At 35.2% G+C, this 15,273-nt stretch overlaps 5 protein-coding genes across 5 annotated transcripts; all 5 read right to left on the bottom strand.

Annotated features, from left to right (window-relative positions):
* Positions 1–1,209: 1,209 nt before the first annotated feature.
* LOC133330449 (larval cuticle protein 65Ag1-like) lies at positions 1,210–1,643 on the bottom strand. Its single transcript, XM_061538884.1, has 2 exons — positions 1,531–1,643; positions 1,210–1,408 (listed from the first exon to the last, which is right to left on the bottom strand). Exons 1-2 carry the CDS (start codon positions 1,641–1,643, stop codon positions 1,210–1,212), a joined length of 312 nt encoding a protein of 103 aa, XP_061394868.1.
* Positions 1,644–4,693: 3,050 nt separating this feature from the next.
* LOC133330436 (larval cuticle protein 65Ag1-like) lies at positions 4,694–5,122 on the bottom strand. The gene is made up of 2 exons (XM_061538868.1): positions 4,997–5,122; positions 4,694–4,892 (listed from the first exon to the last, which is right to left on the bottom strand). Exons 1-2 carry the CDS (start codon positions 5,107–5,109, stop codon positions 4,694–4,696), a joined length of 312 nt encoding a protein of 103 aa, XP_061394852.1. The 5' UTR covers positions 5,110–5,122.
* Positions 5,123–7,327: 2,205 nt separating this feature from the next.
* On the bottom strand, positions 7,328–7,730 carry LOC133330448 (larval cuticle protein 65Ag1-like). The gene is made up of 2 exons (XM_061538883.1): positions 7,618–7,730; positions 7,328–7,526 (listed from the first exon to the last, which is right to left on the bottom strand). Exons 1-2 carry the CDS (start codon positions 7,728–7,730, stop codon positions 7,328–7,330), a joined length of 312 nt encoding a protein of 103 aa, XP_061394867.1.
* A 3,228-nt stretch (positions 7,731–10,958) lies between these two features.
* On the bottom strand, positions 10,959–11,372 carry LOC133330447 (larval cuticle protein 65Ag1-like). The gene is made up of 2 exons (XM_061538882.1): positions 11,260–11,372; positions 10,959–11,157 (listed from the first exon to the last, which is right to left on the bottom strand). The coding sequence occupies exons 1-2, from the start codon at positions 11,370–11,372 to the stop codon at positions 10,959–10,961; spliced, it is 312 nt and encodes a 103-aa protein (XP_061394866.1).
* Positions 11,373–14,683: 3,311 nt separating this feature from the next.
* LOC133330430 (larval cuticle protein 65Ag1-like) lies at positions 14,684–15,125 on the bottom strand. The gene is made up of 2 exons (XM_061538862.1): positions 15,000–15,125; positions 14,684–14,882 (listed from the first exon to the last, which is right to left on the bottom strand). The coding sequence occupies exons 1-2, from the start codon at positions 15,110–15,112 to the stop codon at positions 14,684–14,686; spliced, it is 312 nt and encodes a 103-aa protein (XP_061394846.1). The 5' UTR covers positions 15,113–15,125.
* Between the last annotated feature and the right edge of the window lie 148 nt (positions 15,126–15,273).

The raw sequence follows: 15,273 nt of genomic DNA, 5'->3' as shown, positions 1-15,273 counted from the left end.
TTTCGTGAAGATTGGTCCATAACTGTGGCCTGTATCGTGTTTACAAATTATAATGGACAGACGGGCGGAGGGACACACATGTCTAAATCGACTCAGCTAGTTGAGATATGACGATCGGTATACTTAAAGACTAGGACCAATATTTCGCGGCGTTACAAACTCTTGGGACTGCACAAAGCTATAATACCCTGACAACATAGTTGTGTAGGGTATAAAAAGTTTTTCCGCGGAAATTTCACTATATGTCGATGTTTTGAAATATCCCCATTGTTACTTTGAAGTTTCTAGCCCAATTTCCTAACTGAGTTTTGTAATTTTTCAGAGCACAAACAAATTACTGGCAGAGATCAGATAACAGTCCCGAAATTAACGATTCCTTTACTTGTTTTTTTTCAATTCTGGTGGCTTCAAAATTTCATAAAATATACCCCGTATGTTATTTCATTTGTCCATTAAAAATGTTCCTTAAACAGTCAAAGCTTGTGTTGGCCTCTGAAAAATATTCTTAAAAAATGCACGCCTGTGATGATCTCTGAAACAATATTCTTTAAAAAATCCACGCTTTGAGGTCCCTGTAAATATTTCCTTTAAGGATCCACGTCTTTGAAAATATATTTAATAAAATCTACGTTTGAAGGTAGCTGAAATCCGTATTTAAAAAACTCACACCTGTGGTGATCCTGGAAATATATTTAAAAAAAAAATCCAAGCTTGCAGTGGGCCCTGAGAAATATACATTAAGAAAATTGACGTCTGTGGTGGTAATTGCCCCTGCTAAATATTCTTCAATAAATTCACATCTGTAATTAATTCTTAAAAATATGCTTCAAAAAGCCACGCCTGCATTGGACTCTTAAAAATATCCTTTAAACAATCCAAGCATGTGGTGATCCTTGAAAAATCAACAAACTCACAACACAGTGGTCCCTGAAAAACATTCTCTAAAAAATGAACACTGGTGGTGGTATTTAGAAAACATTCTTTAAAAAAATTAAGTATGTGATGGTACCAAAAAATATTATTTAAATAAATAGGCAACTTGTTTTGGTTCGAAAAACTATGTAATAGTTTTTAAATAATTCAGTCTTGATTGGTTCCTGAAACTATTCCCCATACAAATTATATTTTCTTTAGTAGGATAACACATCGATTTTTTTTTTGTTAAAAACAAAACATTTTTTTATTAACTAATTAAATAACAACGACAACTTAGGCTTCAGGGGCAACGGGCAAATGGGCACCTTGGGGTTGGAAACCATTTTCATCGGCAACATAGGTGACGGTGTAGGTTTGGCCATCATCAGCAACAAAGGAGTAGGAACCACGGACAGCAATGGCTTCTTGTTCGGTACCGACGTAGTTCAATTTACCTTCAGCTTCAGTTTTGCTGCCATCACTGGTTTCGGAACTGTCGGAAGCAGGAAATATTCAAATTAGTTAAATACGAACATTATATTGAGTATTTTGGTTTAATTGATTTTTAATTTTTATTCTTATTCGTTTATTTTTTTTTTTTTAATTTGTACTTACACATATTTGAAAGATTCAGGACCAACTTCAGATTCGCTTCTGACAATTTCAACATCAGCGGGGGCGGCCAAAGCCAAGGCGAAGAGAGCAGCGAAGACAATGATGAATTTCATGGTGTCGGTTTGTTGAGTTACTACAGCTGAGTGATACAATTCGACGAGTGGGGTTTAGCATTTATACCAATTTGTTGTGATTCTTAATATTTTGCATATTATCGAATATGGAATTCATAATTCATATCATTGTATCAATTTGCGTCATCTTTTCAAACCAGAATTTGCCAAACATAATAGGCAATACTCGTAGTCTAGTCTATGTTAAGGGCATGGCAACGGCACATATGAACGGTGATGATATGAAGAAAAACAAAACTATGTGGTGGTTAAAATGCAAAATACTAATCTGGTTTCGTATTGACATCACAAGCAGTTGTCATTTCATTGTCTTTCTATTAGTTGTATGCCTGGGGATTAGGCATGAGAGATAATTGGTTAAATGAATACTGTTATACGTTTAAGGAAACCCAATCCTTACGTATATATTTATTAAAATCCTTGCAAAATAGGCTGAAGGGTCATATAAAGTGCATATTAAATTTGGATTCTTAAAGAATAGGTATACCCGAATATTAGAGCATATGAAATACATTTTCAAAAAGTGTTCACAATAGTTCCATGTCTTGACCTTAAAGGATTTCAGCAACACTTCCCAAGTGATGTGATTGTTAGGTGGCATTCCAGGTTCCAAAAGATAACGTTTTCCATGTATGTACAAGTTTTTTTGGGTTTGATAAACATTTATGAAGAGAACGATCAATATAGGTCAATATTTTGAAATAGGCTTCATAAAAAGTCCCCGCTCCAATTTTGCTATTTATAATTTTTTTTACGCAGTCTCCGTTAATAGGCTCTAAATTCGAAACTCGGTTTCCTGGTAAAAAAAACATTTTTCGCGAAAATTTGCAATATATGTCGATAGCCCCATTACTATGGTAGGGATGAAATGGGTCAAAAGCTTTATTTTTATCTGTTTTCTGGTCGCTCTAGAGGCCACAATTATAACTCGAACATCGTGAAATTTTGCATTGGCAGGATGTTGTAAGCATGCCTGTTTTGATAAAGATCGGTCAATATTTAGTGGGTCAAACGGATCCAGACTTTTGTGTGAAAAATTAAAAAAAAAATCTATTGATATGGATCCCAGAAGTTGATAGTATTTACTAGAAGGGTGGTTGACCTATAACTCGATACATATTATATTGTTGTATATCCTCGGATCGACCTATTCTGATTACCGAATTGAAATTCTACACGATGTTCCGGTTAAGGTCATATATTTGGAGGATGAAATGCACAAAAACTTAATTTTTGTAGGTTTTTTAGTCGCTCTATATGCCACAAGAATAATCCGAACAGAATATATCTCATGGGGAAGGGAATATGACCAACTAATTAGTATGGTCGTAGTGATCGGACAATATTCAGTGGGTCCAATCAACCAAGACCTTTCTGCGTAAAATGGCAAAATGCACATCGTATGGCGTAAATGTATTGCGTAAACGTTTCAGAGCACAAGCAGTTTGTGGTTTCATTTATTCCTGAAAAATATTCTTAAAAAAAGGAATTACCTGAAAAAACTGTATTTAGAATATATAACCTGTGGTGGTTCTGGAAATATATTAAAAAAAATCCAGAATACATTAAAAAAATCCACGCTTGTTGTGGCCTCCGAGAAATATATTTTAAGAAAATTAACGTCCGTGGTGGTAATGACCCCTGTGAAATATTCTTCAATAAATCCGCGCCTGTAATGAATTCTTAAAAATATTCTTCAATAAATCCGCACCTGTAATGAATTCTTAAAAATATTCTATGGTTGTCCCCGAAAAAAAACAAATATTAAAAACAACCCACTCCTGTGGTGGTTTCTGACAAATATTCTTTAAAAAATACAAGTATGTGATGTCACCGAAAAATATTAAAAAAAGTGAGCGGAGCAGTATAGTCGGACGGGACCGACCTACACAACTTCTACGAAAATCTAACTTTGTGTGTTTCTATATTCTGATCTTGGACAATTTTTGCCCTCTCTTGACCTTCACCGTGGGTTGTGTTGTTATTTTCGGCTTTCAATTGTATCCTATAAAACGACTCAAAAAAAATTAAGTTTTCTGTCCTCTTTATCCCAATATTATTATCTAATCATCACCGAAAATTATAGGCGTTGTCTTTGGCCATACCTGGATCCTCATGGAAAATTTCAAAGCGATCAGCGCTATATTTTGGCCCTCTAGGGTGGTAATGGGTTACTAAATAATATTTGAACACCTGAGCACCTGTAAGTATTTAAGTGTAACTCCCACATCCGAGTACATACGACAATGTTATTAGTATCAATTTGAAGACCAACCACTCCTCTGGGATATATTTTCAACTTCTCGGGTCTATGGAGTACATATATACGCCCCAGAATACAAATTTTGTAATTTTCCACACAAAAGTCAGGGTCCATTTGACCCGCTAAATATTGACCGATCTTTATCAAAACAGGCATCCTTATTCTTTGGCCCGATCCCCTTCTCCATGTAAAAATTTGCAATGTTTGGGCCATAATTGCCGCCTCTGGAGCGACCAGAAAATCAGGCAAAAATAGAGTTCTTGGTCTATTTCATCCCCTAAATATTAACCGATCTTCGTCAAAAACAATAGGGGTCTTCATTGGCCAGAACCCGTCCTACATGCAAAATTTCGTGAAGATTGGTCCATAACTGTATCGTGTTTACAAATTATAATGGACAGACGGACGGACGGACACACATGTCTAGATCGACTCAGCTAGCCGAGATATGACGATCAGCATATTTAAAGGTGGGTCTAGGACCAATATTTCGCGGCGTTACAAACTTTTGGGGCTGCACAAAGCTACAATACCCTGACAACATAGTTTTGTAGGTTATAAATAGACAACATTTTTTGATCCTGAAAAATATATTCTGAAAAATCCACACATATATTAATTTTTAAAGAACTCGGGCTAGGTTGGTTCTTAGAAACCACTCCCTATACAAAATATAGTTTTTTTAGTAAAATAACAATTTTTTTTTTTTTTTTTTTTTTTTTGTAAAAACCTATTTTTTATTAACTAATTAAATAACAATGACAACTTAGGCTTCAGGGGCAACGGGCAAATGAGCACCTTGGGGTTGGAAACCATTTTCATCGGCAACATAGGTGACGGTGTAGGTTTGGCCATCATCAGCAACGAAGGAGTAGGAACCACGGACAGCAAGGGCTTCGACTTCAGTACCAACATTTTTCAATACACCTTCAGCTTGAACTTGGCTGCCATCACTGGTTTCGGAACTGTTGGAAGGAAGGGAAAATTATTTTTAGTTAGTATACCATTCATATCGAGTTATTAAATTGATTTGTAATTCTTATTTTTTTTTGTTTGTTTTACAACTTACACATATTTGAAAGATTCAGGACCAACATCAGATTCACTTCTGACAACTTGGACATCAGCGGGGGCGGCCAAAGCCAAGGCGAAGAGAGCAGCGAAAACAATGATGAATTTCATGGTGTCGGTTTGTTGAGTTACTACAGCTGAGTGATACAATTAGACGAGTAGCGTTTAACATTTATATCAATTGGAGATGTGTTTCAAAATATTGTGCATATTTTCGAAGATGAATTCGTATTTCATGGGTCAACTAGTTTTGGAAATCCAATGTATGAGTAGAACGAATAAAATCATTGTATCAATTTACGTCATGTTTTAAAACCAGAATTAGCCATACGTAATAGGCTAGTCTAGTCAATGTTAAGGGCATAGTAACGGCACATATGAACGATGATGTTATGAAGAAAAACAAAACAGTGTGGTGGTTTAAATGCAAAATATGAGTACTACTTTGGTTTCATATTGACATCAAAAACATTTGCCAATTTATCGTCTTTCTGTTAGTTTTATGCCTGGGAAATAGGCGTTCTTTGCTGAACGTTTAGATAATTGATTAAATGAATACTATATATTTAAAAAACATTTAGGTATAAAAATTCAAAATAGGCAGAAGTCTTACTTAAATTTCTTCCTACAGATACGATATTGCAGTCCAACTGGACTTTGGAAGATATCCCTTTAAAATCAAAAATATTTGTGTGTGTGTGAAATCATTAAAAGACATTTAAACCAGTGAGCGGAACAGTATTGTCGGAGTATTGATACCCTGCACAACTACTACGGAAATCTAACTGTTTTCGGATCTATATTCCGGCTTAGCTTGCACATTTTTTTAAGTTTGCATATAAAATACTACTTGGGTTGATTTGACCGGCTGAATTTTGGCCGATCATTATTAAAACAGGCCTTCGAATTAATTGGCCAAAATGTGTTGTGATCTTTGGTTTATAATTGTGGCCTCCAAAGCGAATATAAAAGCGGAAAAAATATTTTCGGTCTATTTTTTGTCCTTATATCATTCTTTCACCGCCAAAAAAATATAGCTGACGGAACGGCATGAATAACGATCGGTGCGATATTTATGCCACCCTAGTGTGATAATGGGAATACTTAACAATATCAGATACGCAAATCCCCTCTAATATTTAGGGATTACTCCGCTATCCGAGTCCATACAGCCATCTAATTGAGCGACCAGAAAACATATAAAAATAACGTTTTGAGTCCATTTCATACCCTAAAATATTAACCGATCATTACCAAAAAAAATTGGTGTCTTCTTTGGCCAGAACCTAAACTACATACAACATATTGTGACGATTGGTTCATAAATGTGGCTTGTATTGTGTTTACACATTATAATGCACAGACTGGCAGACGGATACACATGTCTAGATCGATCAGCCAGTCGAGATATGATGATCGGATTACTTAAAGGAGGGCCTATGACCAGTATTTCGCGGCTGCACAAAGCTATAATACCTTGACAATATAGTTGTGTAGAGTATAAAAACTCTTATTCCTTTCACCTTGAGGCGAAATGCATAGAGGACCTATCCTCTAAGAATCCATACCGGAATCTTAGAGTATAAGAAATAAATTTTCAAAAAGTGCATATATGTCAAATAAATCCACATAATCCTCATCCCGTAAAAGTTCTAATGTATATGCCGTTCTACCCTCATATAAACGTCCCAACCAATTTCCCTTAATTTGAACGTTTTTTGCAACACTTCACAAGCGAAGTGCCTTTGAAGTGGCATTCCGGGTTTTAGGCGCATTTCCCACCGAATTGAATGTAAAATGGGACTCCTGGTTCCTGACGAAAAAAAATTCCACGAAAATGTGCAATTTGTGTCGATGTTTTTAAATATGTTATGGTCCCACTTAATTTTCCATACGTTCAAGTTTCTAGACTAACTGGTTGGTGATCCCTGACAAAATAGGCTTTAACTAAAACTGAAAAATATTCTTCAAAGCTAACCACGCATACAATGGTTCCTGAAAAATATTCTTCAAGGTGTAAGATTAAATTTATTAAGACTTTCCTTTATAAATCCTATAATTATAAAGGGTAATGGCCTGGAGCTAATTTCGAAAAAAAAAAAAATTATTTTATTTTGCTCCTGAAAAAATATTCTTAAAAGTCCTCGCTTTTATCAATCTTTAAAAACTTCACGCTTGATTGGTCTTTGGAAAACATTTCCTATACAAAATATATTTTCTTAATTTTCTCCCTCTGCATGTAAGTCCAATATTTAGTAAAATAACAAATCAATTTTTTTTGTTAAAAACAAAATATTTCTTTATTATCTAAATAAATAACAATGACAACTTAGGCTTCAGGGGCGACGGGCAAATGGGCACCTTGGGGTTGGAAACCATTTTCATCGGCAACATAGGTGACGGTGTAGGTTTGGCCATCATCAGCAACGAAGGAGTAGGAACCACGGACAGCAATGGCTTCTTGTTCGGTACCGACGTAGTTCAATTTACCTTCAGCTTCAGTTTTGCTGCCATCACTGGTTTCGGAACTGTTGGAAGGAAGGAAAAATTATTTTTAGTTAAATATGCCAATTCTATCGAGTGATTAGATTTAATTGTAGTTAATTTTTTTCTACTTACACATATTTGAAAGATTCAGGACCAACTTCAGATTCGCTTCTGACAATTTCAACGTCAGCGGGGGCGGCCAAAGCCAAGGCGAAGAGGGCAGCGAAAACAATGATGAATTTCATTGTGTCGGTTTGTTGAGTTCCTACAGTTGAGTGATACAATTCGACGAGTGGCGTTCAACATTTATACCAATTTGATGAGATTCTAAATATTTTGCATATTTTCATGGGTCAACTAGTTTTGTAAATCCAATTTATAAGTAGAACGAATAAAATCGTCATTTAAAACCAGAATTTGCCAAACAAAATATGATTGTATTCGTTTAATCTAAGTTGAGGGCATGATAATGGCACACATGAATGTTGATGATATAAAGAAATACAAAACTGTGTGGTGATTATACAGATATGGTGCAAAATACTGATGTGGTTTCATATTGACGTCGCCGTCAGTTGTCATTTCATTGTCTTTCTGTTAATGTTATGCCACGGAATTAGACGTTCTTTCTGGACGTTTAGAAAATTGTTTAATTGAATACTATATATTTAATAAAATCCGATGTTTAGGTGTATAAACATATCCTTACACTTAACTATATCGACACGTCTCGACCTAGTCCCCATATATAGGTCACAATCAATTTTTTGTACTTTAAAGATTTTTAGCAACATTTCCCAAGCTAAGTGGCAGTGGGGTAGCATTACGTTTTTCTCCACGTTTTTTCACAAAACGCCAACTGCCGGTATTTTGGCATTTAAGTTATTGGGTTTGGTTTGATGCAGAAAATATCAATATAGGACAATATATTTAAATAGGACATATAACAAAGTTCCCGTTTTTGCACAAAACGCCAACTGCCGGTATTTTGGCATTTAAGTTATTGGGTTTGGTTTGATGCAGAAAATATCAATATAGGACAATATATTTAAATAGGACATATAACAAAGTTCCCGTTTTTGCACAAAACGCCAACTGCCGGTATTTTGGCATTTAAGTTATTGGGTTTGGTTTGATGCAGAAAATATCAATATAGGACAATATATTTAAATAGGACATATAACAAAGTTCCCGCTACATTTTCGGTAATTCGAAAATTTTAGGCGCATTCCCCGCCGAATTGGCTGTAATATGGAACTTGAGTTTCGATGTTTTTCAATGGTCCCGCTTAATTTTCTATACGTTGAAGTTTCTAGCACAATTTTCCATACATAGTTTCTGTAATTTGGTTTTTAATTTTTACAGAGCACAAACAAATTACCAGCAGAAAATTTACATTGATGCATGTAATAGCACCTGCTCATATTCATTAAAAAAGCATGTCTGTAGCAGTAACCGAAAAATATGCGTTAGAAAATCCAGGGCTGTAATGGCAATCAAAAAAACGTTGTTTTTGGCTCTGAAAAAAATATTCTATAAAGTCCACATCTTTTTTTACCCTTTACCACTCTTTGGTGCAGGGCGCAGCAAAGAGTCAAATTTAGGCTGATAAAATAGCCTAACGTGTGCCTGCCAAGTTTTTTGAAATTGGATCAGATTTAGATATAGCTTCAATATATAGTTTCGTCTGATTTTAGCTGGATGGTGCACCAAACACTTCATGTTTTTTTTCGATTGACACCAAATTTTGCATAACGTTCTAAAGTTAGTATAGCCTGATATTTGTTATGTCAAGGTATTATATTGAGCCTAGAATATTACGTCTTGTAAAAATTGCTTCAGATGCAAATATTGCTCCATATATATTTCCGACTGAGTTCATGTTAATTGTGCACCAAAAAAAAAAAAAAAAAATGAACTGGTGTTCAATTGAGGTTAAATTTTGAACAGCGCTTTGTGTTATAGTAGAATAGTTTGATTTAAGGGGACCCCCCATTCTCGGGGTCAAAATTGTTGTTGATATAATTCGAATCTACACTAATTAAACAATGTCCCTACAAAATTTCAAGTGAAAATATCAAGAACTCTTGAAGATATATCCGATTTATTGTGTCAACATCAAGTGACGACAGAAGGGCTTCTTAAACTTTAAACGAGTTTTTCTCTAAACATTTTTTTGCGAATGGCGGGCACGATAACTCAAAAACTAATAATCCAATCGGTTCCAAATTTTGCAAGGCTTCTCTGGGAGTGTATAGCTCTCGTATGAACTAGGATAAAGCCAATCGGTGAAGATCTTCCTTATTTTTTAACTTGGTTTTTGGTAAAAAATCGGCGATTTTCCAAAAATATTTTTTCAAAGGTCCACCATTTTGTTAATTTTAGAGCGAAGTCTATAATCCTAGTTCATACGAGAGCCAGACATGTACTCTTTCTAACACCGTTGGAATTTTCGGATTCCGATGTTCCAGTGAGGATTGCCCGCCATCAAAAATAAGGACTTTTCTTTAATTACAAAAAACAACAACAAAACAATAACAAAATTTTTTTGTAAATTATTTTTCTTCTCTTTTAAATCTTCAATTATATATGTGCAAAGTTACAAACCTCCACAAGCATTAGTATTGATTTACCAGCCCATTTAAAATCTTGAAAAATTACAATCGAGAATGGGGGGGGTTCCCTTAAATCAATTTACATAAATTTGTCCCATTGCACAAAAACAACTCTAAATCTGCCCTAATGAAATGGAATTTGGCATAGGTTACCGAGTACAAGTGTGTGTGGATTAATGTAGCCAATACGAACACATTGCACCAAAAGAACCTCGAAATTCCGAAAATTGGGTGTAACCTGCCTAAACGTGGACCGATCTAGCTCATCTTCGAACTTGATCTGTCTGCAGACAAAAGACAACTCTTTGCTCCTATTGGTAATCGATGTCAATTTTTTTTGGAGGCTAGAGTGATGGAGACAGACAGACAGATATCGTCATAGAATTTGACATTGGTCAAAAATATATTTACTTTATAGGGTTGGAAATGATTAATTTGATGAGTTATAAACAGAAAAACAAACTTAATATAACCTCCATACTATGGTGGAGGGTATAATCAGGTAGAAATGTAACCGGTTATTGATAGGGCTAAATCGGTTCACATATAGAAAGAGATTATAAAAATGTATTACAATTTCATGTTAATGATCCTTCAAAAAGGCGAGGTCTGTTACGATGCAGTCTTGAATATTCCCAAAGTGGTTAAGGGTATCCTCGGCCGTCCGTTTTAACTACTTTCCATACTGGTTTCTATCTGCAAAAACTTCACACTTGATTGGTCCTTGGAAAACATTTCCAATACACAATATATTTTCCAATTTCCCTCACCTTGCGTGTAAGTCCAATATTTGGTAAAATAACAAATCTTTTTTTTAACAAAACATTTTTTATTAACTAAATAAACAACAACGATAGCTTAGGCTTCAGGGCCGACGGGCAAATGAGCACCTTGGGGTTGGAAACCGTTTTCATCGGCAACATAGGTGACGGTGTAGGTTTGGCCATCATCAGCAACGAAGGAGTAGGAACCGCGGACAGCAATGGCTTCTTGTTCGGTACCGATGTAGTTCAATTTACCTTCAGCTTCAGCTTTGCTGCCATCACTGGTTTCGGAACTGTTGGAAGGAAGGAAAAATATTTTTAGTTAAATATGTCAATTATACCGAATGATTAATTCTAATTAAATTGTAATTCTGGTTTTTTGTTTTACTACTTACACATATTTGAAAGATTCAGGACCAACTTCAGATTCGCTTCTGACAATTTCAACGTCAGCGGGGGCGGCCAAAGCCAAGGCGAAGAGGGCAGCGAAAACAATGATGAATTTCATGGCGTCGGTTTGTTGAGTTACTACAGCTGAGTGATACAATTCGACCAGCGGCGTTAAGCATTTATACCAATTTGATGGGATTCTAATTATTTTGAATATTTTTGAAAATGTATTTCATATTTCATCGATCAAATCCAATTTATAAAATTGTCATTTAAAACCAGAATTAGGCACATATGAACGTTTATGATATGAAGAAAAACAAATCTGTTTGGCGATTATACTGATCTGGTTTCCTATTGACGTCACCGTCAGTTGTCATTTCATTGTCTTTCTGTTAATGTTATACCACGGGATTAGACTTTTTTCTATATATTTTTAAAATCCGTTATTCAATTGTTAGTACTTTAAAGGTTTCCCAAGAGAAGTGGCTGCGAGCTTGTATTCCGGATTTTTCCTGAGGGTTTTGACAAAATGCCAACTCCCTTTATTTGGACATTTAAGTTTATTGGAGATTAATATACATCTATGCGGAAAATTTTCAATATAGCTCAATATTTTGAAATACTCTCCATTTTCGGTATTTCGAAACAGCCGAATTGGCTGTAATTTGGTACGTTGGGTTACTGGAGAAAAAATAAATGTTTCCGCATAAATTTGCAATATATTTCGATGTTTTAATTTTCTATACGTTGAAGTTTCTTGCACAATTTTCCAAACAGAGTTTCTGTAATTATACCCTACACAACTATGTTGTCAGGGTATTATAGATTTGTGCAACCCCAAGAGTTTGTAACGCCACGAAATATTGGTGCTAGACCCACCTTTAAGTATACCGATCGTCATATCTCGACTAGTTAAGTCGATCTAAACATGTGTGTCCGTCCGTCCGTTAGGGGACGGCCCCAAGAATAAGCATGCCTGTTGTGATAAAGATCGGGTCAAATGGACCCTGACTTTTGTGTGAAAAATTTCAAAATTTGTATACTACAGCGCATAAATTTTCTCCTGAAGAACATAGAGGAGTGGTTGGCCTTTAAATTGATACCATTTATATTGTCGTGTGTAGTCGGATGTGGGAGTTACACGTTAATATTTACAGGTGCTTACGTATTCCGATATTATTTAAAAAACCATTACCACACTAGAGGGCAGAAATAAGCCGAATATCACAACAGAACACACTGGGAAGGGAATATGGACATGTTATTAGAAGGGCTTTACTGACTATGGGTAATATTCGGAAAATATGTCAGTGTAAGGAAGAGGTGCTGTTGACCTCTAATCGGGCAAGAGGGTGCAACTATCACGAAATATTACCCCGGCTCGGAATAAAAATCCGCAGAAAGATAGACTTCTGTGGTAGTTGTGTAGGGTATCGTATGGTCGGCCGCGTCCTACTATACTGCTCCGCTCATTACTAGCAGACAACTATGCTATTACTAGCAGACAACTTACAATGATATAACGTCCAGATTACGCTCCCGAACTTAACGACGCCTTTACTTGTTTTGTTTTTTATAATGCTGGATCGATAAAATAATACCAGTTTGTGGGTTGATTTGTTTCTTAAACAACCAACGTTGATTCGTTGGTGATCCCTGACAAAATATTCTTTAAAAAATAGACAGACACATAATGGTCCCTAAAACAATATTCTTTAAAAATTCCAGACATGTAATAATAGCTGAAAAATATTCTTCAAAACGAACCACGTATGTAATGGTCACTGAAAATGATTCTGAATAAAATTCTTTAAAGTATCCATGCATTAAATGACACTTAAAACTATTCTAAACAAATATTCTATAAGGGAACCCCACCCATTCACGATTTTAATTTTTCATGATTTTCAATGGGCTGGTAAATCTATACCAATGCTTGTTAAAGTTTGTAACTTTGCACATATATATTTGAAGATTGAAAAGTGAAGAAAAATAATTTACAACAAATTGTTGTTATTGTTTTGTTGTTGTTTTTTGTAATTAAAGAAATGTCCTTATTTTTGATGGCGGGCATGATAACTCCTCACTGCAACATCGGAATCCGAAAATTCCAACGGTGTTAGAAAGAGTACATGTCTGGCTATCGTATGAACTAGGATTATTGACTTCGCTCTAAAATTAACAAAATGGCCGACCTTGGAACAAATATTTTTGGAAAATCGCCGATTTTTCACCAAAAACCATGTTAAAAAATAAGGAAGATCTTCACCGATTGGCCTTATCCTAGTTCAAAGCTATACACTCACAGAGAAACGTATAAAAATTTGGAATCGATTGGACCCTTTAGCCGTCACTTGATGCTGTCACAATAAATCGGCTATATTTTCAGGAGTTCTTAAGATTTTCACTTGAAATTTTGTAGGGACATTCTTGAATTAGTGTAGAATCGAATTAAATAAAAAAATTTTGACCTCGAGAATGGGGGGTCCCCTTAAACAGTCTCTGAAAAAAAAACATTTTTAAAAGGTCTTTGGAAATATATTTCAAAACATTCGCGCTTGTAATGGTCACTGAATAATATTTTTTAAAAAAATGTACGCCTGTGGTGGTCCATGAAAAAAATCTTTAAAAAAATCACTCCAGTAATAATCCCTGAGATATATATATATATATAAATATATATATATATATATACTAAAAAACATTCTCTAACAAATTCAAGCCAGCAATGGCCCTGAAAAAATACTGTTCAGAAAATCCAGTCAGGAAAGGGTCAACAAATTCACGCCTATAATTCTTACTCTTAAAAATATTCTTAAAATAATCCACGCTTGTGGTGGTCCCTGAAAAATATTCTTTAAAAAGCGTAAGCCCGTAATGGCCTCTAAAAAAATATTCTTTGAAAAATCCTGACCTGTATTGGTCCTTTGGTTCTAGTCTTTAAAAAATCCATGCAATCCGCGACTGTAATCGTCAGTAAAATTTCTCTTTAAAAAATCTAATAAAAAAACTCTGTTATTTTGGTTCTGAAAAATATATTCTAAAAAGTCTATGTCTTTTTATACCCTTTACAACTCTGGTACAGGATGCAACAAAGAGTCAAATTTATGCCGATTGGCACAAATTTTTTCACAATGTACTGAAGTTAGAAATTTTGTACCAAGGAGTCAAATTTTGGTCATTTGGCACGAACCCGGTTATTGATCGTTGGGTTAAGTCGGTTCACTTATAGAAACACATCACATATTTAATGTATTCCATTTTCATGTCAATGATCCTTCAAAAAAGTGAGGTCTCTTACGATGCATCTCTTGAATGCACCCACAGTGTTTAAAAGTTTGTAAAACTTCACACTTGATTAAAAAAATCGATTTTTTGTTAAAAACAAAACATGTTTTTATTAACTAAATAAATAACAACGACAGCTTAGGCTTCAGGGCCGACGGGCAAATGGGCACCTTGGGGTTGGAAACCATTTTCATCAGCGACATAGGTGACGGTGTAGGTTTGGCCATCATCAGCAACGAAGGAGTAGGAACCACGGACAGCAATGGCTTCTTGTTCGGTACCGACGTAGTTCAATTTACCTTCAGCTTCAGTTTTGCTGCCATCACTGGTTTCGGAACTGTTGGAAGGAAGGAAAAATAATTTTTAGTTAAATATGCCAATTATACCGAGTGATTAATTCAAATTGAATTGTAAATCTTATTTTTTAATTATTTTTGTTTGTTTTACTACTTACACATATTTGAAAGATTCAGGACCAACATCAGATTCGCTTCTGACAATTTCAACATCAGCGGGGGCGGCCAAAGCCAAGGCGAAGAGAGCAGCGAAAACAATGATGAATTTCATGGTGTCGGTTTGTTGAGTTACTACAGCTGAGTGATACAATTCGACATGTGGCGTTCAACATTTATACCAATTTGATGTGGTTCTGAACATTTTGCATCTTTTCGAAGATGGAATTCATGTTTCATGGGTCAACTAGTCTAGTAAATCCAATTTATGAGTAG

Source organism: Musca vetustissima, unplaced genomic scaffold (genome assembly GCF_032173495.1).
Source record: "Musca vetustissima isolate MV318-11 ecotype Yass unplaced genomic scaffold, APGP_CSIRO_Mvet_v1 utg10841, whole genome shotgun sequence".
Classification (NCBI taxonomy): Eukaryota; Metazoa; Arthropoda; class Insecta; order Diptera; family Muscidae; genus Musca; species Musca vetustissima.
This window is presented reverse-complemented; position numbering and strand designations above follow the sequence as displayed.